This window comes from Geotrypetes seraphini, chromosome 1, assembly GCF_902459505.1.
Source record: "Geotrypetes seraphini chromosome 1, aGeoSer1.1, whole genome shotgun sequence".
NCBI classification, from domain to species: domain Eukaryota; kingdom Metazoa; phylum Chordata; class Amphibia; order Gymnophiona; family Dermophiidae; genus Geotrypetes; species Geotrypetes seraphini.
The window spans coordinates 547705517-547730267 of NC_047084.1; the positions used below are offsets into that span (position 1 = coordinate 547705517).

General features: G+C 43.7%; 1 protein-coding gene across 3 annotated transcripts in view; it reads left to right on the forward strand.

Moving 5' to 3' along the window:
• GIN1 (gypsy retrotransposon integrase 1) overlaps positions 1 to 24330 on the forward strand; it is a 74016-nt gene extending 49686 nt beyond the window's left edge. For 2 of the 3 annotated variants that reach the window (XM_033929178.1, XM_033929176.1), the window contains exons 5-8: positions 4279 to 4467; positions 4572 to 4748; positions 20939 to 21224; positions 23405 to 24329. In XM_033929178.1, the coding sequence (XP_033785069.1) occupies positions 4279 to 4467; positions 4572 to 4748; positions 20939 to 21224; positions 23405 to 23688 (936 nt within the window). In that variant the 3' untranslated portion in view covers positions 23689 to 24329. Of the gene's footprint in view, positions 1 to 4278; positions 4468 to 4571; positions 4749 to 20938; positions 21225 to 23404 lie in introns of all 3 variants that reach the window. The other variant, XM_033929179.1, reaches the window with a different exon arrangement.
• The last annotated feature ends 421 nt before the right edge of the window (positions 24331 to 24751 follow it).

Here is a 24751-nt window from a genome sequence, read left to right on the forward strand (position 1 = left end):
ATGGCTTTACTGCTGAATTTTACAAATTGTTATGTTTTCAGATTGGACCACCCCTGCGAGACTATTTTGCTCATGTTATAGACAAGGGCAAATTCCCCCTAGGTGCCAATGAGGTTTTAATCACTTTAATTTTAAAACTGGGTAAGGAGGCATTCTCCCCAGAATCCTACCGACCCATTTCACTTTTAAATGTTGATATTAAAATTTTGGACAAAATTTTAGCAGATAGGCTTTCTCCCCTTCTTCCGAGACTAATTGGGTCCGAACAAGTGGGTTTTGTGTGGGGAAGACAGGCGGTACAGAATGTTCGCAAGGCAATATTAGCCCTGGCACATGCACAGTCTCAAGACATACCCATGTTATCAACTTAGTTTGGATGCAGCCCGAGCCTTTGATCAGGTGGACTGGACATACTTGTTCAGGGTGTTGGACTACATGGGGTGTCTGGCTGGTATGCTCAGGCGTTAAGAGCCTCATATGCGTTCCCGGTGGCACGCTTACTGGTCAATGATATTATAATGGACACCTTTCTGATCGAAAGAGGCACCCGACAGGGTTGTCCATTGTCCCCCACTTCTTTTTCTTGCAAACCATATCCAGAGATCCTGATGTAGTGGGCATAGCTTTTTCAGAACACACAGAAAAGGTGTTGGCGTTTGCTGACGACTTACTCTTTACTTTAACCCAACTGCGTCATTCTATCACTCATCTTCTGTATTCCCTCGAAGAATTTCGGTTCTACTCGGGTTTTTCACTGAATTGTCAAAAATCGAAAGCTTTAGCTATCCCAGCTACTTTACAAGATACCTGGGAGGGTGATTTTCCCTTTACATGTGCTCCTACATCGGTCAAATACTTGGGGGTATGGCTTCCTCGTGATGTTACTACTATCTATACTTGCAATATATCCCCCTTATTAGAGGAAACATTGCAGAGTCCCATTGTCAGTGGCAGGACAGGTGGCTCTGTATAATATGGTGTTATTCCCCAAATGTTTGTACAGGTTTTAGGTCCTCCTACTATTGTTGACCCATGCTCACAACGTCCAACTCACTAGAGGGCTACAACGTTATCTCAGGGTGGGGGGGGGAGTGTAAATGATCACACATGCCGCTATCTAGGATGTGCCTTTCCAGGGAGAGGGGGGTTATGGCTTGCTGAATATTCATTGGTATGCAATGGCCTGCCAGATGAGGCATATTAATGACTGGTTTAGAGGTACATCTTCTTTTTCTGCAACACCGTTAGAACTTTCACTGTTATTTCCATACCATATTAGTTATATGTTGCATGTTTCTGCCTCGTCCCTGCACTCTGTGGTGGCACAATACTCAATATTTGCCCTCTGCCCATGATAGGCTGGGTGATCTACCGAATAGTAAATCACCCGGGAACAGTAGTTCTTGTGGCACTAGATTGGCCTAGGCGCCTGTGGTATGTGGATCTCGTATGCCTTCAGAAGGAGCAAAGTCTCAGACGCCAGGTGCATCCATGCTTACTATCACAGAGGCCAATTAGCATATAAGAACCAGGACATGTCTCTTGAGCACACAGCGCTAGTCCAAAAAGGATATTCAGAAGTAGTCATTGCTACTCTCCTTAGAGCCAAAAAGCCAACAACGGAACCAAAAAGCCAACAATGGATTCAGCGTATGCTAAGGCATGGGAGATGTTTCAGTGCTGGTGCAGCAGGGATAAGTTAGAGCTGGGCAATGCTCCAGTCTCATCAGTACTGGTGTTCTTCCAAGAAGACCTTGACAGGTGATTGGTAATGGCATCCCTTAAAATTCAAGAAGCAGGGTTCTCATGCTTCTGAGGCCAAGAGAAGAGAGCTTCGCTAGCAGCCCATCTGAACATAGTCTGGTTCTGGAAAGGTGCCCTGAGACTAAGGCCACTGATTTGAGACCCAGTTCCATTCCGGAATCTTAATATAGTCTTAGAAGGAGTCAGCAGGGCTTTGTATGAGCCCTTACAGGAAGCCTCCCTCATGGATCTATCGGTCAAAGCAGTTTTCTTGGCAATTACATCTGCCAGAAGAATCTCAGAATTGAAGACACTGTCGTGCAGAGAACCGTTCCTCAGGATCATGGTAGCAGGAGTGACCTTGTGTACAGTTCTCTCCTTCTTGCCAAAAGTTGTCTGGTATTTCATGGCAACCAAGAGGTTAGATTGCCAGCATTTCATCCTACAGGGTCCATGAAGGAAAGACAAGACCTTAAAGATTTTGGATGTCAAGAGACTTCTATTGCGTTACCTGGAGGTGACCAATGGGTTTTGTCTCTCATATTATCATTTTGTGTTAACCAATAGGATGAGATGAGGCAGACCCATTTCCAAGACCACCATCTCTAGATGGATTCATAGAGCAATATATGCCCTCTGCATACGTTGGTTGCAGCATATAGCCACCTGTCATGTTGAGAAGGTGCATTCAACAAGAGGAATGGCCGCCTCTTGAGTGGAAGCATGGGCGATTCCACCCAAGGAGACCTGGTCCTCCCTTCATGCCTTCACTAAATTCTACAGAATGGACATAGCAGCATAGGAGGATGCCACATTCACGTCCTCAGTACTATGGGCAGGTTCACCTGTCCCATCCTAGAGTTTGGGGACTACTTAGGTACGTTCCTATGGTTCATTATACCATCCCTATTGCACTGGGAAAAAAAAAGAGATTAGAGTCTTATCTTGATAATATTTTTTTCCAGTAGATAGGGATGGTATGGAACCCCCATCCAGCAATTTATTTGATGTGCCTGCTTTGTTACTCAAGCTTAATGGTTAGCTCCATAGCTAAGATTTCACTGTCAGTCTGACTCTTAGATTAGGAAGAGACTGTACATAGGATTACAAGGGAGGAGTGGTTGAGCTCCATAAATGTTCAGGCTGTTTATAGTGCTTGTTTAATTTGTATTTTCTAGGATTCATTGTTCCTCTCTGAGGCTTGTTAATATTTTAATTACATTACCGTTTCTTCATTGATTATTTTAACTTCATCTGAGCAGATCGGACACCTGGTTTCAGGAAATTCCCCGTATCCTTCCTTCTCCTGTCTTTTTCTGTAGAGCTGTCGCCTGCTTTGGTAAGACCTGAAAGGAACTGCAGAGACTGTGGAGAAGGAGGAGTTGAAAAGCAGTGATTGACATCTTCTACAGTATGCTTGCAAGCACAGATGGATAACTCTATGGCTCAGCATACCATCCCTATTTAGTGGAAAAGATACGGTATTATCAAGGTGAGAACCTAATCTCTCTTTATTAGACATCAAAGGCCAGAGAATGTAAAAGACCAGCTAAAACATTTATGTATAGGGATCATAAATTTTTACTTCACAAATAATTTAGCTATCTCAACAGTAAAGGAGATGTGGAAAGCTGTCTGGAGATCAAGATCACTGACAACAGTGGGTCCAGAGAGTTGGGGTAGATTTCCAGGGGATTTATGAGAGTTATCAAAACTCCTGTAAGGAAGCCACTGAAATCTTATTTCCTTGGTTTTATTGTGAGGGATGATTAGAGTTCTGGGGTTTAGTGGGAGAGCTTTTACTTGTGCATCTGTTTTTCTTATTGGATTGTATCTTTTTGATTATTTTGTAAACCATTTTGAATGAATTTCTAGGAAGATGGTACAGTTTATGTATGTTTTTTAAAAAATAAATAGGGAAAGATCTGTGTTCTTATAGTGTAATTTGAATTTCTGCAAATGCCAATAAAGTAGAGTAAAAGAAGTAATTGCTGTTTGTGAGAGCCAGATGTTAGAGCAGTTAATTAATCCAAGTACACAATGTACTGAAAATTATATTGTAACTGATTTTTGATTAATTTAGATCATATACCCCCTCTTCTATTAAACTGCGCACAGAGAGCCGCGTTGAATGGCCCGCACTGCTCCCGATGCTCAAAGGAACTTTATGAGCGTTGGGAGCAGTGCGGACCATTCAGGGTGGCTCCCTGTGCTAGAAACTGCTAGCGCAGTTTAATAGAAGAAGCCCATAGTTTATTCTCTCCCACATACATGCCTAAGAATATGAAGATTAACATTGTCATATTGGTGTAAACTTCATACTTTTTATAAGTTTTATTCAGCTCAAGATGAGTTTGAGTATTCTTAATTTTCTTTATTCTTTCTTACTCTTAGATATGTTTGCTAAAAGCAGGGAAATCAGAATTCTCCTAAAAATGTAATTTATAGAATTCTGTTAAGACCAGGAGGAATACTGTAGAAGAGAGAGGAATTTAACTTTTGAGTTTAATATAGAATATTATTCCTATATTTTAGGTTAACAGAGATGTGTTTGGGCTTTTTGGAATAAAGCAAGTTGTAACATCCTATTCCCCAACAGATGATCAAAGTGAAAGAACAAGCAGGATGATAAAAGCTTTTCTCCATAAGTTCTGCATTGATCACCCCAGTGACTGGGATGACAATTTATCTGCTATAGCATATGCCTTTAACTCGATTATCATGGTTAGTATGCCCTTTTTCTTTATTAATTCAAAGATACATATAATGCTTCTGTGGGAAATAGCTCTGAAATGGTTTACAAAACTGCTGTTTTCCAATTGGTGCAGGAGTCTGCCACAAAGACACCTTTTTTCCAAATGTTTCATCGTACTCCATATGTACCTGAAGCAGCAACTGTGGTGCCTTCAACAAAAGGAGAAAGAACATGTCAGTTCCTGGACATCTTAGATGACATTAAACAGGCTGATAAAATTGCAGAGGAAACTATTGCTTCTGTCTGCCAGGTAAGTTCACCAGAATTACAAGAGTGTTACGCTTAGACAAATTGGGATAATGTTGTTATAAAGGATTTTTCATATGTAAAGGCCTTTGTCCTAGGACAAGCAGGCAGCATATTCTCACATGTGGGTGACATCATCCACAGAGCCCGGTCCGGAGAGTGGTAAAAGTGTACTGCCACTTTAAGCTTTTAGAAGTGCGCGAGTGCCTTCTCACACAATACTGGCTCGCGATACCTCAGTTCTTCCTTTTCTGCAGAGCAAAGAAGTACTATTTTTCTGTAGTCTGTCCAACACGCATTGCCTTCCCGTCAGCAGTCTTCTATTTTTTTGGCTCTTCAGCTTTCTTTCTTGTTTTATTTTATATCCTACTTTGGTCTGTGTAAAACTAAAATATATATATGGATATATATAGAAACTTACATGGATGGTTCGACTCAGAGCTTCTGACGGCAAAAAGAGAATTAAGGAAATTAGAAAGACAATGGTTTAAATCGGGAATTTTAGAGCTTAGAGAGGCTTGGAGGCAAAAACTGAGAGTCTACAAAAATTTAACAAAGGAGAAACACAAAAAATTCTATGCCCAAAAAATCAGAAATGTATCAATTAATAATAACAGTCTTTTTAAAAATTAGTTAATGACCTTTACGATATTGAGACATTTACTGGTCCCACAGAAGACTCTATTCTGACTGCAAATAATTTGGCAGATTTTTTTAATTCGAAAGTGCAAAAATTAAGACATTCCTTAGCTGATCCGGCTCATCATTGGTGTTTCCCTATTATTCAGGATTTAGATGCTCCTAGAGCAGATTTGAGTTGGAATAAATTTCCTGGCAAATATTTAATAAGTATTATAATAAGTATGCCAAATCATACTGCAGACTTGATAGTTGTCCCCCAAACGTCATGAAAGTGGCCCCGGTTAATTTTAAAGCCAAGCTGCTAATTTGGATTAACTTTCTGTTATCCATTGGGAAGTTCCCAGAGGAACCGGGTCAAATAGTGATAACACCAATCAAAAAAACCACCAATGAATCGTCAAATATTATATCAAATTTCAGACCCATTGCTAGTATTCCTCTGGCCACTAAGCTACTGGAGGGGCTGGTAAATACTGAATTGATTACCTATTTGGACAAATTTAGCATCCTGCATAATAACCAATTGGGCTTCAGGTCGGGCTTTAGTACCGAAACAGTTATGGCTTCTTTGTTAAACTATTTACATTCTCTATTTAGTCAACGCACAAGTGCTCTGATCGTACAGTTGGATCTTAGCTGTGCCTTTGACTTGGTGGACCATACTATTCTATTGGACTGCCTGGAATCCATAGGAATTTCGGGAAAAGTTCTGAATTGGTTCCGAGGATTTCTGACCAAAAGATCGTACCAGGTGTTTAAGGATGGTAATCTGTCCTACAGTTGGGAAAACTTTTGCAAGGTCTCACAGGGCTCCCCTTTGTCCCCAACGCTGTTTAACATCTATCTTGTTTCGTTGGGACATCTGTTGCAAAGTTTAAAGCTTAATTTTTATATCTATGCACAGTGTTCTCCCCAGAAATTTTTTCCAGCTGGATGGCATGAAAAAGTTGCCGGGTGGGGCGGGATGGGGAAATTTGGTGATGGGGAAAATTAAATTTGCACTATTTTTATTAATTATTATTATTATTTTCCAATGCTCAATATGACTCCCTTTTTTAAGGGTTGACACTTAGGCAGTGTTCCAGTAGCATTTAAGCCAACCTTGTAAAAAAGTAATGCAGATCCTTTTATTCCGAATAACTACTGGCAAGTATCAAACCTTCCATTTCTTTCAAAGCTACCGTACTTGGGAGAGTGATATTCAATCAACTTCAAACTCATGTTGAATCAGTTAATGCTTTGCATCCCCGGCAATATGGTTTTTGTTTAAGGCATAGCACAGAGACAGTAGTTCCTGGCTTAGGGCTCCTTATACAAAGCTGCAATAGCAATTCTGCCATAGCAAATGCACTGAAGCCCATAGGAATTGAATGGACTTTGGTGAATTTGCCATGTGAGAATTGCTACTGTGGCCTTGTAAAAGGGGCCCTTACTGCGTGAACTCCATTGTCACCTAGACCAGTGTTTCTCAGCTTTTTCAAGTCAAGTACCCCCTAAGTCTAACAAATACCAACCAAGTACCCCAGCCCAAGCTCTGCCCCTTACCCCACCCCCATTTATAATTGTACTAATTGTAATGCAATTTCTTCCATTCATACACAATATAATCTTATTAATTCACAGTGGTAACCACAAATTTTTTTAAAAAAACACAAAGCACACTGTATGCAGAGAAAATGATAATTATCATTTATTTGTTTTATTTTTCAAAGTGGTCAAGGCAGATGACTAAAATATGCAATGTCACCTCAGTAACAACTATAGTGCAAAACATAGATAGCAGATTATAAATTCTCAAAACTGACACATTTCGATCACTAAATTGAAAATAAAATCATTTTTCCTACCTTTGTTGTCTGGTGATTTCATAAGTCTCTGGTTGCACTTCCTTCTGACTGTGCATCCAATATTTATTTCTTTCTGCTTCCTGCACGCTTCCCCTCCTCGGACCTCATTCCTTACCCAACCAATATCTCTCTCTGTCCCTCCATGAGTCCAACTTTCCTTCCTCTCTCCTCTACCCCTATTGGCAACATGTCTCCCTTTCTCTCCCTCCTCTGTTATGATCTTTCATCTTTCTGTTTTTCCTTAGGGTCTTCCCCCCCTCCCCGTCTCTTCTCTGTCTGCACCTCCCATAGTCCAGCATCTGCCTCATGTCATAGAAAGATGATGGCAGATAAAGACCAAATGGCCCATCTAGTCTGCCCCTTTGGTCCAGGCCTCTGTCTCTCTGTTGCTTACGAATACCCTCCATCCCCAGCATTTGTTCTCCTTTCTTCCAGGTCTTTCTCTGACTCTCTCTCTCTCTCTCTCCTTCCTTCCTCGTTGATCCAGAATCTTTCCAACTCTCTTGAATCTCTTTCTCTCTTCCCTCTATACACCCCCAAGTTCAACATCTGCCCCCTTCGTTTCAGGTTTCTCCCTTTATCTTCCTTCTGCTAGCTTTTCGAGTCCTCCCACCTTTGTTTCAGGTCTTTCTGTATCTCTCTCTCATTGTCTTCCACCTCCCCAGGACCTGGTATATGCATATCTCTCTCCTCGGTTCAGGGTGTTTCCCCTCTCTGCAGTCTCTTTCTCTCCCTCTATACCCCTCTAGTCCAGCATCTGCCCTGTCTTCCCCCTCCCTTTTGGTTTAAGTCTACTTTCCCACCCCTCCTCAAGGTCCTTTTCTCTCTCTCTGTCTCCTCCTCTATCCACCCCCTAATGTCCAGATCCAGCGTCTCTGAAAAGTTTTTTTAAAAGTTACTGACAAATTCATACGCCCTTTCCCCTGTAATATCAACCATAACCCCTCCCCCCCAAACTCACTCACATTCTTCTTTCTGAAACTCCCCGAGCATGGAAACATAACCAATTGTACCACAAAATCACCCTATACTGAGCAACAGACGCTCCTCTGAGCTCTTAACTCCTGTGCTGTAGTGTCCAACTTCTTTTTGATTTGAGTCAGGGTTGTCAAATACAAACTGTTTATTTATACACTGCACATATCCCAAAGAGGCTATTCTTTTGTTTTTATGCAATTCAAAAAGACATGGGGTATACACACAGCATCCCCCCGTTTGGGAAAAGAATAAAGTATAGTATAATAATAATAACAGCTTATATACCGCAATACCGTGAAGTTCTATGTGGTTTACAAAAGATTAAGCAAAGGTACAAATTGACTGACTTCAAGAGGGGAAGAAAGAGAAGTAATTAGACAGGAAATTCATTGTTGAGGAGAAAAGTGATCAAAAGGGCCTGTTCGATATGTAAAGGGCCCAATTTTTGCGGGAAAGCCAGGGACTCTGTCAAGCCACCACTCCAAGACATCCCCCAGATCACTCTCCGCAATAGACTCAAGCAGGCCAATAAACCGCAAGTTGTTCTGGCGGGACCGGTTTTCAAGGTCCCCCACCTTAGCCCGAAGTACCGCCAGGCCTGCATGCCCTGCTCCTGTGCAATCTGCTGAACCGAGTCCTCGGCATTGCTGACCCACTGCTATGTATCCCGGACTTCGGAGGTCAGTGTGGCAAAGCGCTGATGCAGAGAATCCAACTTGGGGGCAGCGAAGGGACGGCGCGGATCGGCCGTGGGTGGTGATATGCCGGCTTTTGAACTACCGTCATAAGATTGAGGTGCTCCAAGCTCTGCGGCAGGGGAATAAACTTCAATATAACAACACCTCCGTCCTCTGTTTCCAAGACTATTCTGTGGAGGTTTCCCAGGCCCGACGCAAGTTTCCCTGCTCTGCTCTGCGCTAATTTACCACAACATACCCTTTTCTTTGCAATACCTGGCACGTTTGCGGGTGATGCTCTCAGGTAAAGCACATCATTTTGATTTTCCTGAGGCTGCTCAGCGTTTTGTTGATCCCTGCTGCCTCCTCCTGAGCCCTGTTGGATTTTGTGCTGCTCTGTTGGAGATCCCCTAGGGGCCTGACTGGGGCTTTGGGCCTATGGCGATGACCCCAGGGAGAGGTTTGTCTGCTTTATATTGGACTAATGGTTTGGTGCTGGCCTTGCTTTCGCCCTCCTTGGGGGCACGGTATGAGTGCTGTAGCGGTGCCTGTGCTATTTACTGGTGGGGAGTGGGGGGAGTGTATGAGTGGAATAAATGGGGTGTTGTTTGGGGGCTTCCTTTGGGTTGGTGGGCTGTGGTGTGACTGTGTGGGGCTTGGGTGTTGTGAGCAAGTAGCTTGCCAACTTGGGAGTATAGCAGTTCGCATAGCTTCGCTAGCTCCTCTACAGCGGGTATGGGGTTGGAGGCTGGCATATTGGTCTGCTTATACCCTTGTTTCTTATGTTCGGTCCCTCTTTGCCTGCCTTCTGAACTTTGGCTGGGTTTGGGGAGGGGGGAGCTGGGTTTGAGGTCTCCCTTGATCTTGGTTATTCTTTGGGTTGCTAGTTCTTTAGGCTACTAGGGTGGGGGAGCCTGGTTTTCCTTCCTCTTTGTTCCTTGTTTTTTTTTTTTAGGCTTGGGGTGGGGGAATGGCTTTAGGGCATTGTTGTGATCCTGTAATGGGCGTATTTTGCTTTCTGGAAGTGACAACCCTTGGGTTGTGGTGTGGGGGATGGGTTGCAGGGGTGATGGGAGGGTGGGGAGTGGGCAGGGGAGGTGGGGGTTTTCCGGGAGGAGGTGGGGCGAGTTTGTTTAGGGGCTGGGGTATTCCTTGGTTCAGACAGGTGGGGGAATGGAGGTTTCCTTGGTATTTGCTATGGCTGAGGAGGTGGTGGCTGGGACACTTCTCTGGTTCTGCTACATGGGTTATATTGTACTTGCTGCTTTTTCTTTATCTGGTTTTTCCTGGAACATAAATTGATTTCTTGGAATGTGGGGGGGATCCACTCCCCTATCAAATGATAATTTTGCAGTTGCTGAATCGGAGACGAGCTTCCTTGGCTTTCCTACAGGAAACTCGGTTGTCATCTGTAGAACATGCTAAGCTCTGTACATAGTGGGTGGGAGACCATTTGGAGGCTACGGCTCTGGGGCGAAGGGAGGGGTAGTGATTCTATTCCGCAAGGGCCTTCAGCTGCAGACTCACAGGGTTCTCAGAGACCCTGGAGGCCGATACGTTATCGCTTCGGTTACACTTAACAATAAACCCCTGCTCTTATGTAATCTTTATGCTCCTAATAATCCCTCTGCCAAGTTTTTTAGGAAGCTGCGTACTCTCTTGCTACAATTTGGGACTGTTCCCCTGATACTTTGGGGGGACTTTAATGAGGTTCCAGACCCAAGGCTGGATCTCTCTTCTTCCACAGGTAGGGAAGCCTTGTACTGGGGCTCAGCTTTTGGCTTCTTCCCTCGACTTGTTGGATGTTTGGCGAGTTTTGCACCCAGTGGAGCGGGATTATTCTCATCTCTCTAGGGCCCATAGTATGTTTTCTCGGATTGATCTTACGGATCAATCTTATTCTTATTTCCAGAGAACTGCTTCCTGTGGTTCAGGAGGCGGTGCTTGGCCCCATTCAGATTTCGGATCATGTGTGGGTAGGCCTAGATTGGCATTGGGGGCCCTCCAGGGAGGGTGGTACCCATTGGAAATTCCCTTGTCATTTGTACCAGAATGCTTGTTTTCATGATTTTTTGTTGCATAAGTAGAGGGACTTTAAATGTACTAATCAAGAGCATAGAGAGGACCCCATCCTTTATTGGGAAGCGGCGAAGGCTGTGTTACTTGGTGAAATTATGGGATTTATGGCCCACGAGACCAAAATGCGCCACAGGGCCATTTTCGCTTTGGAACATAGGGTTCTGGCCCTGCGGTGGCACTATGCCAGTCGAGCTTCTTTGGAGCTCAAGACGAAACCTTTAGAGGCATAGCAGGAATTGAATGTACTTTTGCACCAGGGGGTGCGGCGATCTCGGGATCACTAAACGTTTCAACTGTTTCTGTTTGCCAATAAGAATAGTCAGCTGCTGGCCCGCCCTCATCGTGGGAAGTCAGGTGTGGCAGCGTTGCGGGACTCCCGGGTGCCCTGCATTTTGACTTCTTCGCTGCTCTGTATGATTTGCCTGGCCTGGACCTCCTTGACAGACAGGTCTATTTGGACAGTTTGGATCTGCCCCGTCTTTCTGTCGGGGACTCGGATATGCTGGATCGTCCTATTGCTGAGGAGGAGGTGGAATGGGTGATTCGTGCTAGTCCGTTGGGTAAATCTCCAGGGCTCGATGGCTACTGTGGTGAGTTATACAAATTGCTTGTTACTGAGATCGCCCCGGTTTTGTCCGAGATCTTTAACTTGAGTGTGGCTAAGGGTTTCTTGCCCCGCTATTTAAATCTTGCTCAGATTATCGTTCTTCCGAAGCCAGGCCGGGACCCGGTTTTGCCGGAATCCTATCGGCCTATTTCCCTGTTTAATTCTGAGACAAAATTGATGGCAAAAGTGCTGGCTAATTGCTTGGCCCAGGTGCTGCCCTCCCTGGTGTCTGAACAGCAGGTGGGCTTTGTGCATGATCACCCGGTATCCAAAAATATTTGTTGTATCTTGCTGGCTTTGGAGAGAGCCAGCTTGGAGGGCACCCCCGCTCTACTTATTAGCTTTGACGCCGAAAAGGCTTTTGACCGGGTGAGGTGGGAGTTTCTCTCTGCCGTGCTCCGAGCGTACGGATTTGGCCTCTTCTTTTTTAATGCTATTCAGGCGTTGTATAGTGATCCGGCGGCGCAGAACTCAGTGAATGGGGGCCTTTTGGCCTCCTTTTCAATTCGGAGGGGTACCCGTCAGGGCTGCCCTCTTTCGCCGTTACTTTTTGTGCTTTATTTGGACCCGTTGATTCGGGAGCTGCAATCTAATGTGGATATCAGTGGCTTGCAACAGGGTGCTATCCATTTTAATGTGGCAGCATTTACTGACGACCTCCTGGTCTTCCTGTCTGATCTATATCGTTCTCTGCCTACTCTACTGGAGAGTGTTCGGGAATTTGGGGATTTTTCGGGTTTTGCGCTGAATCTGACTAAGTCTGAGGCATTAGCCTCTTCGCCATGGCTCCGAGAGTCTTGGGGGGGACCTTTCCGTTGAAATGGGCTGACTCCTCTTTTCGCTACTTGGGGATCCAGCTCTCTATGGATGTTCAGGAGCTTTACCGGTTGAACGTAGCGTGTCTATTGTCTTTCACGGGTTCGGTCTTGGCTACTTGGTGTGATTTGCTGCTCTCCTTGATGGGGAGAGCGCATCTCTTTCGGATGGTGCTGTTCCCTAAATGGTTGTACGTTCTGCAGACACTTCCTCTGTGTCTCTTGCGCAAGGATGTCTGAACTTTCAACTCTCTGCTCTCGCGGTTCTGTTGGGGGGGTAGGAAGCCTAAAATGCGGTGGCAGTTGCTGGTGTGCTCGTGGTACCGGCGAGGCTTAGGGGTGCCGAATATTGTTCTTTATAATCAGGCTTGTCTTCTGCGGCATATTCGGGATTGGGTTTTGGGTCCTTCTCTGTATACTGACGTCTCCCTCGAGCGTGATTATTTTTATCCTATTCACCTTCTGTCTCTTCTTCATGCTCGGTTGGCGGTGGTGCCTGTTCCTAGTCGACGCAGTGTCTTGTTTAAACCTCTTTGGGAGGTATGGCGGCGGATTTTCCCCTTGTGGCATCAGGACTCCCATGTCAGTGTGTTGCTACCTCTGACTGGTAACCTTTCTTTCCCTCCGGGGTTGGTTCCTTCGGTTTTCGGTAAATGGCGGGCTAGGGGCTTTGAGTTCCTTTTTCAGGTGTTGCGGGATGATGGGGAGCTCAGGTCCAGCGTGGATTTGCAGCACTGTGGTCTTTCTTCCCTTGGCCTAGCTTACGCTCACTGTCAGTTGCGGCACTATGTAGATCTCTCCCTAGGGATTCCCTTTCTTTAGCCTTTGGGCTTTGATTTCGAGCCTTCTTGGAGGGAGGGGGGAGGATCCAGAGCCTTGAGTCTCGATCTCCTATTTTCATCAACAGCTTGGGGCCCTGGAGCCTCCTCGAGACTTCTGTTTTGTATTGGAGGCTTGGCGGTGGGATTTGGGGAGGGAGCTTGGGGCGGATTTGTTGCGCCGAGCTCTCCGACGAGTCTCGGTTTTAGTATACAATGCGGAGCTTCGTGAGTGCCACTATAGAACCCTGTTGAGGGCCTATACCTCCCAGAGCCAGGCTTACTATATGAGCTGTGTGGATACCCAACACTGTCTCACTTGCCTCACTGAAGTGAATTCTTACTTTCACGGCCTTTGGAGTTGTGAGAGTATTCAGGGTTTTTGGGGGGACTTGGCCTCCTTTCTTCAGGGCTTGCTTCAGACTCCTGTCCCTCTTTCTGTGTTTCACATGCTGTTTGCTCACTTCTCTGCATTTCCTGTTTATACCTCTGCTGAAAAATTGTTTTTGAGTAAATGTTATATTCTGGCGAAAAAGTATATTTTGAACCACTGGCTGGCTGATGTTCCTCCCTCCTTTTGGTATTGGAGGAATAAATTACACAAACTTATGGGCTGGGAAGCAAAGCTGGCTTACTCCGCTCATCGCCGGAGCAGAGATTTTGTTCGTACTTGGTCTCCTTATTTGTACAGTTTGTCTCTGAGGAGTCGTAGTCAAATTTTGAACAGACTGCAGTTGTATCCTACCCCACCTGTCTGACCTTGGTTTCCTTTGTTCTGGGGACTTTGGGGAGGGGGGATATGGATCTGTTCTGGGGGGAGGGGAGGTTGGGGCTCTTTGTAACCCGGGAGGACATCAGAGTCCAGTCCTCTTGGGGGGGTGGGTGACCCTCCTTTTGTATACAGTTGGAAATGTACCAATTCTTATTTGTCACATGTGGTTGTTGGTTGTTATTCTTTTTGCCAATAAAAAACAGATTTCAAATAAAAAAATCTAACGTCTGCTCAATGCAGGCATTAGCGGCTAGCGCGGCAGGCGGTATTACGTGCGTTAAACCCCTACTGCAGCTTGATAAAAGGACCCCTTAGTGTTTAAAAAAATGTATTTCGGTACTCTGGAAGCTCCGCACCATTAAGAAGTTCTTTGACGAAGCCTCTTTTTGTCTGCTGGTACAATCTTCTATTTTGAGTATTCTGGATTACTGTAATATTGTGTATCTAGGGGCTTACAAGAAAATACTCAAGAAACCGAGACTGATTCAGAACACAGCTGATCGCCTCATTTTTGGATTAAAAAAATGGGAGCACATTATTTCTTTTTATCAAAAACTTCATTGATTGCTGGTAGAGTCCAAAGTTCTGTTTAAATTCTTTAGTATCAGTTATAAAGCAGTTTTCGGTATGTTACCAGACTATCTTGCTCTCCATTTTCTCTTGAGTCACTCTAACAAGAGTATACGTAGGATTAACCTGTTTAACTATCCCTCTATTAAATCCTGTCACTATAAGAAGTATCTTGAGAGAACTTTCGCTTTCCAGGCCACTAAACTGAATACAGGGCTTGGAAAAACTATGTTAGAGGCTATCTCTTATTTTGATTTTAGAAAATTGTTAAAGACCCATCTTAATACGTTCCTTGTTTTCACAAAAAATCTCATGTTTTAACTGATCTATTCCAATTTTATTTGCTTATTTTACCTCTTATGTTATTTCTATTCACACTGTATGTATTAACTTTCCTTGTTGTAAACCGCTTTGAACTTTTTGGTATAGCGGTATATAAAAAATAAATTGTTATTATTATTATCTTTTCCTTTTTTTCTTCATACCTCAGTTGGGTCTTTTGGCCCTCTTTTTCCTACCTCAGTGATTCCAAAAGTTTTGCATGATTTTGGATTCACAAGACCAGGATTTTCCTGCATTTTTGCTTTGCATCCACATTGGGGATTTTCTCTCTGAACTCAATATCTCTGAACCCCTGAAGAAGATGTTTCAATCGAAATACAGACCGTGTTGGGCCCCCCCCCATCTTTTAAAGCTTATGTGGATTCTGCTGCTGTAATGGCGACTCTACATCATTTTATTGACTGAATAAATGCCTGCATAATGAACATCACTTCTTCAGTTTCTTTCCTTTTTGTGTTTGGTTTCACCATATTTACTGCGGAGCAGTTGAGTTCTTTTTTGGTTTTGGACCTTTTATTTTTATGCAGATGACATACTGATCTTATTCCCTACACATCCTTATTCAGTTTCACTTCAACCACTGCAAAATTGTCTCATTTTAGTTTTAGAATGGTTAACATCTCACAAACTTGTTCTTAATACTGAAAAAAACAATTGTCTGCTGGTTTACTGGCAGTCTCTTGGCTCCAGGGTTAGACCTAAATCTGTTCAATACTATTAAGTCCATCAAATCTTTCTGCTATTTACCTTTCGCAAACCAGATATCTTCTCTTTCCAAAATTTGATTTTTTATTCTAAGTCAACTTAGTTCAGTTAAGCATTCTTTTGACACAGATATTTTTCATACACTCATTCTCTCCTTGGTTACTATCAGATTGGACTACTGTAACACCATCTATCTAGACTGCTCCCAGATAAAAATAAAAAAAAAGAAAGAAACTAAAATCAGTCCAAAATACAGCCATCAAACTAGTCTGCCCTCCTTGATGTTTTGATTACATCTCTCTAATTTTTCAAAAATTTCATGGGTTTCCAATAGAGCAATGTATAATATTTAAGCTATTAACATTAACTTTCAAAGCACTCCGGATGGGTCTTCCACGTTACCTTTCCTCTGTAATAATTCCTTATTCACCTACACATTTATTACGATCTCCCAAATCTTAAGCTGGTTCAGCTTGAGTCAACTAGACATTCAGCATTTTTCTTTGTGACCCCTTCATGCTGAAACTCACTACCATCCTCTTTAAGAACAGAACTCAATTCAAAACATTTAAATTCAATTTAAAAGCTTTTATCCTTGATTAAGTTTAAGGTTTCTTTGGAACTTCACTGGAAAATCATCTCTCCTCTGCCCTATTTTTCCTCTTTTCCTGTATGATAATTTTAAGAAATAACATTTAAGGGCTCCTTTTACGAAGCTGCGTTAGGGCATTAACGCGTGGAATAGCGCGCGCTACATGCTAATGCCAGCATTGAGCTGGTGTTGGTTCTAGCCGCGTATCATGCGGTAATATCCTGCGTGCACTAAAAACGCTAGTGCACCTTAGTAAAAGGAGCCCTAAGTGTGAATGTATCTTATTTGTAAAAAAAAATTGTAGTTCTTAATTTTTTTTTTTTACATGTTTTAGTGTTGTAAACTGCTAGACCAGAACGTATACAGGTAAAGCTAGACTCAGTTAGGGCTCAGGTCCTTGACCTAGGGGCTGCCATGGGAGGTGACTGCTGGGCACGATGGACCACTGGTCTGACCCAGCAGCGGCAATTCTTATGTTCTTGACCTGCCAATTAGAAAAGAAAGTATAACAAGAATAAATAATAACCATGACTAAAATCATTGCAAATTCTTTTGAAGGGTTCAATGATCTTTTATTTTCAAAAATATTTATTTTTATCAATCATAAAATTTCAGTTTGGCTTTTATTTTGCAAATTGATTTATTTTTATTTTAGTTTCCGGTGGTCTGAGTGGGTCCTTGACTGGGAGTCTGCTGACTGGTCCTAAGATTGAGCTTGGTGCTTCTTATCTCTCTGATGCCATGTATGATCTGTTGCGGGCATTGGCCAAGTCCATGGCCCTCTGAGTAGCTACTCGCCATGCCCTGTGGCTTCAGAGTTGGTCAGCTGATGCAGCTTCTAAGGCTAAGCTTAGTAAATTTCCTTTTCAGGGCTCCTTCCTCTTTGGGGAGGAGTTGGGTAAGCTTGTTTAGACCTTGAGTGATTTTAAGGTGCCTTGGCTTCTGGAGGACTGACCTCGCCAGGCATCGCGGGGTGGCACCACCCATGGATGTTTGTGTGATTTTAAAGGTACTGCCTTGGCCGTGGCTCACCTCCTTTCCATTCCAGAGGATGCTTCTTTCAGCGCATGCAGTCCTTTTGGGGAGCCCGCAGGGAGAGTTGGGGCTCTGCCAGTGGCTCCTCTTCTGCCCATCCGGCTCAATAACTTGCTGCGGGTCCTTCCCCCAGTTCTGGTGGGAGCCTGATTGCGGGGATAACTTGGAAGAAGTGGGTGTTTTTGTTAGATGCTGCAAAGGTTGCTGGACCTCAGAGCGATAGTTCAGTACCTCCTCAAGAGGTTCGCACTGGCAGGTGTTCCATTTACTTTGTGGTGCCCAAGAAAGAGGGGTCTTTTTGACCCATTTTGGATCTGAAGACTGTCAACAGAGCACTCTGGGTTCTGTTTTTTCACATAGAAACCCTGAAGTCCATAATTCTTGCTGTTCAACCTGGGGACTTTCTGACTTCTCTTGACCTGACTGAGACCTACCTGCATGTTCCGATTCGGGCTTCCCATCAGCGCTTTCTTCACTTTGCGATTTTAAGGCAGCACTGTCACTTTTGTGCAACTCTTTTTGGTCTGGCTGCAGTCTTTCACCAAAATTATAGTAGTGGTGGCGGCAGCCTTTTGCAAGGAGGGCATTCTGGTTCATCCTTTTATCCCAGGACAAGCAGGCAGCATATTCTCACTGATGGGTGATGTCACCGACGGAGCTCCAGTACGGACCACTTTGAAAATGCATAGTCACTTTAAGTCTTTAGAAAGTTTGCAATAGCCCGCACTGCACATGCGCAAGTGCCTTCCCACCCGACGTAGGCATGCGGTCCCTTAGTTTCTTAGTTTCTACGGAGCTAAGAAGACACTTTTTGAACAGCCGTTGTAATATTTTTCTTGCTGTCTTCCTGCTCTCATGGACTTTTAGTCATTTCTTTCTTATTTTCGATTAATTCTGTGTAAAAAAAAAAAAAAAAAAGCCTAAATATTTTCATTTTTTCTCTTTCATGGGTCCGTCTCGGCAGGGCCTGTTCGACCACCTTGGCCTGCAATTTTGATCTTGCTGGGGCCGTTTTCCCATCGATGTCCCACCCACAGACGGGTTTTAAAAAGTATGGACATTGTGTTTGGCCCATCTCAGTAACTGACTTGCATCGCTGGTGTCTCCAGTGCTTTGGGCATGAGCACCATCCGGAAACTTGTTGTCTCTGCTCTTCTCTTCAAAAAAGAACATTGAAGAACCGCCTGATCAACAGAAACTTCTCTTCGGTGTCGTGATGGAAGGAGACTTGACTCTGCTTCTGAAGTCAATGGCGCCATCCAAGTCGACACCATGTCATTCTACACCGACAGAAACAACTCCGGTGTTGCAGCCTTCTAATCTAATCTAATCCTTAGGTTTGTATACCGTATCATCTCCACGTTCGTAGAGCTCGACGTGGTTTACAGTAGGAGAAATAGGAAGGAACTACAACAGAGGGTTAGAGGTAGAAGTGTGAAGAAAATTTAGAGGACTTGGGATGCCAAGATATAAGAGTTTCCTTGATTCCTAAGTTGGAGGGAGACTTACATTTTTTGAGAAAAGCCAGGTTTTCAGATATTTGCGGAAAACTTGGAGAGAGCTCAAGTTCCGAAGAGGGGAGGTAAGGTTGTTCCAGAGCTCAGTGATTTTGAAGTGGAGGGAGGTCCCTAGCTTTCCTGTGTGGGAAATGCCTTTTAGCGAAGGGAAGGATAGTTTTAATTTGTGGGAGGATCTGGTAGTATTAGGGTTTGAGGAATTCCAAGAAAGAGGGATAAAGGGAGGGAGGATACCATATAGGATTTTGAAAGTTAAACAGGCGCATTTATAGTGGACCCTGGCGATTATCGGAAGCCAGTGGAGCTTGGCCAGGAGCGGGGAGACATGGTCAAATTTACTTTTAGCGAAGATGAGCTTGGCCGCGGCATTCTGAATCCGTTGGAGTCTGTGGAGGTTTTTCTTAGTTAGGCTTAAGTAGATAGAGTTGCAATAGTTCAATCTGGAGAGGATGATGGATTGGATAAGGAGGGTAAAATGTTTTTGATGGAAGCAGGATCTAACTTTCCTCAGCATGTTTGCGGAAAACTTGGAGAGAGCTCAAGTTCTGAAGAGGGGCGGTAAGGTTGTTCCAGAGCTCAGTGATTTTGAAGTGGAGGGAGGTCCCTAGCTTTCCTGTGTGGGAAATGCCTTTTAGCGAGGGGAAGGATAGTTTTAATTTGTGTGAGGATCTGGTGGTATTAGGGTTTGAGGAATTCCAAGAAAGAGGGATAAAGGGAGGGAGGATACCATATAGGATTTTGAAAGTTAAACAGACACTCTGGACTGTAAACGTGTCTTGGCCTATTACATCAACCGGACAAAGCCTCATCGTACTTCTCTCCAACTCTTCATCTCATTTGATCCAAACAGGTTGGGGCATCCTGTTTCCAAAAGAACGATTTCCAACTGGCTGGCTGCCTGCCTGTATCTCGTTCTGTTATGCTCAGACTGGACTAGCACCAGAAAAGGGAAGGACCACCATTTTGGAGTGGCAGGCCTGCAAGCAGGAAGGACTGGGCATCCCTCCTGCTGTCTGTTTCACATAGAGGTACAGGGGTGTGGGAGGTGGTTCGGGGGGGGGGGCTTCTGGTGGAAGGAGGGAGTGTACATCCCTCCTAATTTTTTGTAAAGTATGGGTGGGAGTGTAGTCCTGGCGGGGGGGTTGGTTCTGTGGGGGGGGGGGGAGGGGAGGGGTGATATATAGTGGCAGGAGGGAGTGGGCATCCCTCCTGTTGATTTTAGGAAAGGAGGTCCTGGCAGGGGAGGGTAGGTTTGGCATGGGGGGAATATGTGGTGGCAGGAGGGAGTGGGCATCCCTGCCTCTCTTTATTTTTCTTCCAGGGGTCACCTGGGGGGGGGGCTCATCAGGAAGGGATGCAGCTTGACTCACCTTTTTTTTATGGGGCCATTAAAAACAAAAGAAAAGAAGCCCCGAACAGCTAAGTGGCAGGAGGATACTTTGGGGCTTCCCCTGCTGCTTAGCTGTTTCCCCAAACCGGCTCTGCGCATGTGTGAGAGCCATTTTCTAACTGAGCAATTGGTTGGGATTACGACCTCCCCTCCACATTAATCATTTGCACGGGAAACTGTTTGAACATTGATCGCCATTTAGAAATCGGCCAAAAAACTGACCCACAGCGACCCACGTGGTCTTTTAACAACTGGTTTTAGTGCATCTAGCTCTCAATACGCACAGCCTCTGATTCTGACCACTAGGCATCACTGTTATGCAGTGGCTGAGACTCTCTTGTCCAAGGTTGCATTGCTGCTTCTTCAGCCCAAATCAACCTACTGTAAGAAAATAATATATTCAGTAGAGATCTTCTATCCCCTTTTCAAATAAATTCATCATGATATACACATATATTATAAAATGAATAAAAACACCCTAATGATCTTTTTGAGGATAGTATTTGGAAATCAAGTAAATATCAGTTGCATGAAAGTGATGAAATACTCAGTACCCTTACAGCCTGCTTTAATGTTAGCAAGTAAATGCTTAACAAATACCAACCACATAAACATGACAAAAATAAAGGTTAAAATATTGTGACGTTCTTAAATATATGTAGATTTTATTTTAAATACCCTCTTCTGTATACTTTCTTATTTACAAAATTAGGTAGGCTGTTTCTAGATAATATGTAGTTTTTGCTTGCAAAGAACTTTACTTAGAGTCTTAATTCAGCTTTTTAAAAAATCCCCTTTCTACATATAGGTGGTAGGAAGCATGCCTGTAGAACATCAAGAGAAAAGCAAAAATCTTAAAAGAAAGCGAAAACACTTGAACCCTTTTCTTCTGAAGGTAGGACACGAAGTACTTCGACAAAGGAAAAACTGGTGGAAGGATGGGCGTTTCCAGTCAGAGTGGATTGGCCCCTGCATTATTGATTATATCACAGACAACGGGTGTGCAATACTAAGAGATGCCACTGGTGTCAGACTTAAAAGACCTATCAAAATGTCTCATCTGAAACCCTATCTAAGAGGGTCGATTGAACAAGGTAAATATTGGCTATAATTCATAATAAACAGGAAATTAAAAAAGCATTTCATAATGAAGCTTATAAATGAAACCTGCAATTGTTTGCTGTGGTAGTTCAAGGTCTCATTTGAAATTTTCAGCAGAAAAATGTGTAGAACCGTGTTTCTCAACTCAATCCTGGAGTACCCCCTTGCCAGTCAGGTTTTCAGGATAGCCACAATGAATAAGGATGAAAGAAATTTGCATGTAATGGAGGCAGTGTAAGTTAATGAACATTCAGTGTGGCTATCCTGAAAATCTGACTGGCAAGGCCAGGACCAGTTAAGAAACACTGGTCTAGAACTAGTAGATGACACTCATGTAGCTTTCCAGACAGACCCAGGCTATACTTTTGCTGGTGGCAAGATGCTAGTAGGACAATTAGAACCTAGGAGACCAGAATTTCAGGCAACAGCTGTGCAGGTGTTGATCATTGTTGGATTATTTTGTAACTTTGTAATTGGATAGGGAAGAAATACATGATGGGGTGATGGACTGAGAAAGGAGGTCTTGCATACTCATTTACCTAAGAATGTGAAACACATGGATAAAGAGTGATATACAGGTTTGTTATTTGTGCTTTACTTCTGGCAGCTGAAGTATATCCTTGGCAATGTGGACAGAAATAACTGGACCAACAAAATGCTTGCTGACAAATTACAGCACATTGCCAAGTGTTAACCAGCTATTTCCCCAGGACTATGCAAATGTTTTCCTGCTTATTCTTGTGGGAAATGTATATTTCTGATATCTAATGCATCATGCAGATATCAGTATTTTCCCCCACCTCTGTCCTTGCCACTGTAACTCCTCACATTTGCTCAGAGTGGAGAAGGTTCTCAAAACTTAACATTGCCTTTAACATAGTCAATAAACCTTATCCAGCAGTTTAGTGGGGCAGTATTTTACCGGTGATGATCAGGACAGCTCACCCTGTTCTTTTCCGAGTTTTCTAGCTATCTCTGCCTCTGCCATGCAAATGTAGTACAATGAGGTCATTAATATTAAAATGAACACTCAGGCCATTCTCTGTCATCGCCAGGTGATTCCCTAACCTCATTGTAGTATATTTGCGGGCAAATTTTTCTGGCAAGGTTTGAACTGTCGTAGCCTTATTTTCTAATCAGTGTCAGAGTGCTGATTGCCTCAGGCACTGACAGGAAAGTAAGGTAAGACTGCTCAGTCACCTCCCCCATGCCAAAAAAAAAAGACCCAAAATTGAAGATAGGCAAGAGGGATGTCCACTCCCTCCCCCTGCCACTGTCAAATACCCTCCCTGGCAGCGGGAGGGATGCCCACTCCCCCCACCACATCGTGCCCATACCCCCCTTCACAAAGACCGGCCAGAGGGATGCCTACTCCCTCCAGCCAGCAGGTATCCCTCTTCAAAGGGGTGGACCATTCCCTTCTCGGTGCATCCTGAGATGTGCCACGGAGGAGCCTAAGGCTCTGATGGCCTAGGCATCTAAGGCCCCTCCCCTCCTAGGGAGCTGCTCCTGCCCCCCTCCCCCCAGTTATTTTTCTGCAAGCAAGTTGCTCAGAAGTGTTTCTGTTCTGCTGTGTGGTGGTTTTTTTTATTTTGGGGTAATTTTTTTGTAAGTGTTCAGTCTAAGCCCATTTGTTGGGACCTCTGCCTAAGAAAAGACAGACTCACGCTGTGGAAGTGTTCTGCTAGCAGGATCAGCCCTCTGGAACACCTAGCTAGCCAGTCTGCTTCAGTATTTTTTTTAGCTCAGGGGATGTCCCTCCATAGCTGCTCGCATCTCTGATTTATCAGGAGCTTGAGCACAAGCTGTTTGGTTTTTGTAACCAGTGCCAAAGTCCAATATGGCCACCGCCAGCAAAATTGCACCAAAAACAAGCCTGTGGGGTTTTCCTGGACCTTACCTTGGGAGTGTTTTGAAAAACACCAGACCAGCAGAATTTCTAAGGATTACAAAAAGCTGTAGTTCAGAACCCAACTCCCCCCCCCCCCCAACATTTTCAAAAAATGAGCCAATACCACCTTTTATTAAATTACCAAGTCCACGAGTTACTGAAATGGACAATTAATATTCTTATTTTCAGATTTTTTTTTATTACATTGCTGGCCTGTTCTGGTCTTATTATTGTTAGACAAATATTACCGGTAATACTGCATCTGAATTATTTCTCTTTCAGATGGGCATTACCTCTCCCAAGGTACTATAGTTGTTGATCATGACTACACTGGATTATGTGAAAGCTCAGCTGACTCACATCACCAAGAAATCTTGACAGATGAGGAAGGAGATACCTCTCCTACTAATGGTCCACAATTGATACCATGTCAGGATGTGGAACTATCAGAAAATAGCAAAATATGTGGAACAGAGGGAGATCACAGCCTTCAGTCAATTACTCTGAATACTGACAAATGGGTTAAAGCCTGCTGGACTTCTCACAGCGAAATAGATGGCACTTAAGTTTGGAACCAGTTCATGCAACTTGATTCACTGGAACAATAGTCTGGTTCTGCACATTCTAGTCATGATGAAAGGTCTAACTCTAATGAACATAGATTACACCATTACTCAAAATACAGTTCTAAGTAGAAGCTCCTGAAATATCTGAAAATCTGTTTGAGTAATTGTTTAATAAAGCACAACTGGTCTGTAAAGGATGATGCATGCAGAATGGTATGTATAACTGCATATGTTGCCTCAAATCTGTGAAATTCAGAGATGTGCAGAAATCCTACAGAGGTGTGACTGCCTACTAGGCAAGGCTGCATCTCTCCCTAGCCAACATGTAAATGCTTTTTTGTAGCATAAGAAAAAATGTCATGGCTTGCATATCTCCAGATGTTCAACTGTTCATGCAGCTGAGAACTTCTGCAGAACTTAGATGGATTATGTATATATTTAAATTTGTTTTTGATTTGAAGACTGATGTATGAAAAAGCTTTGGTTCTCTTTAGTAAAAACAAGATTTGAATTAAACCTCTTGAGTTTGATGAATGAACATTGTGGTCTAGAGCAATGGTTCCCAACCCTGTCCTGGAGGACCACCAGGCCAGTTGGGTTTTCAGGATAGTCCTCATGAATATGCATGAGAGAGATCTGCATATAATGGAGGTGCCAGGCATGCAAATCTGCTCCATGCATATTCATGAGGGCTATCCTGAAAACCAGACTGGCCTGGTGGTCCTCCAGGAGAGGGTTGGGAACCACTGGTCTAGATCTTGGGGTGGCTTATGAGCTTTGATTACAGTGTAGCTAATCCCTTAAAGTTCAGCAGAAATATGTACTAGTAAAACTAAGCCACAGCCATGTAAAAAAATTAAAGAATGTTAAAAAAATTAATTTTTGATAGGTTTTTGTCTGAACTTAAGATGGACATTTTATCATTATAAACTTAGCTAACTCCCCCTTTTACAAAACCATGAAAGTGGTTTTTAGCACAGCTCGGCACACTGAATGCTCTGCGCTGCTTCCGATGCTTTGCGCTGCTCCAGATGCTCATAGAGTTCCTGTGAGCATTTGGAGC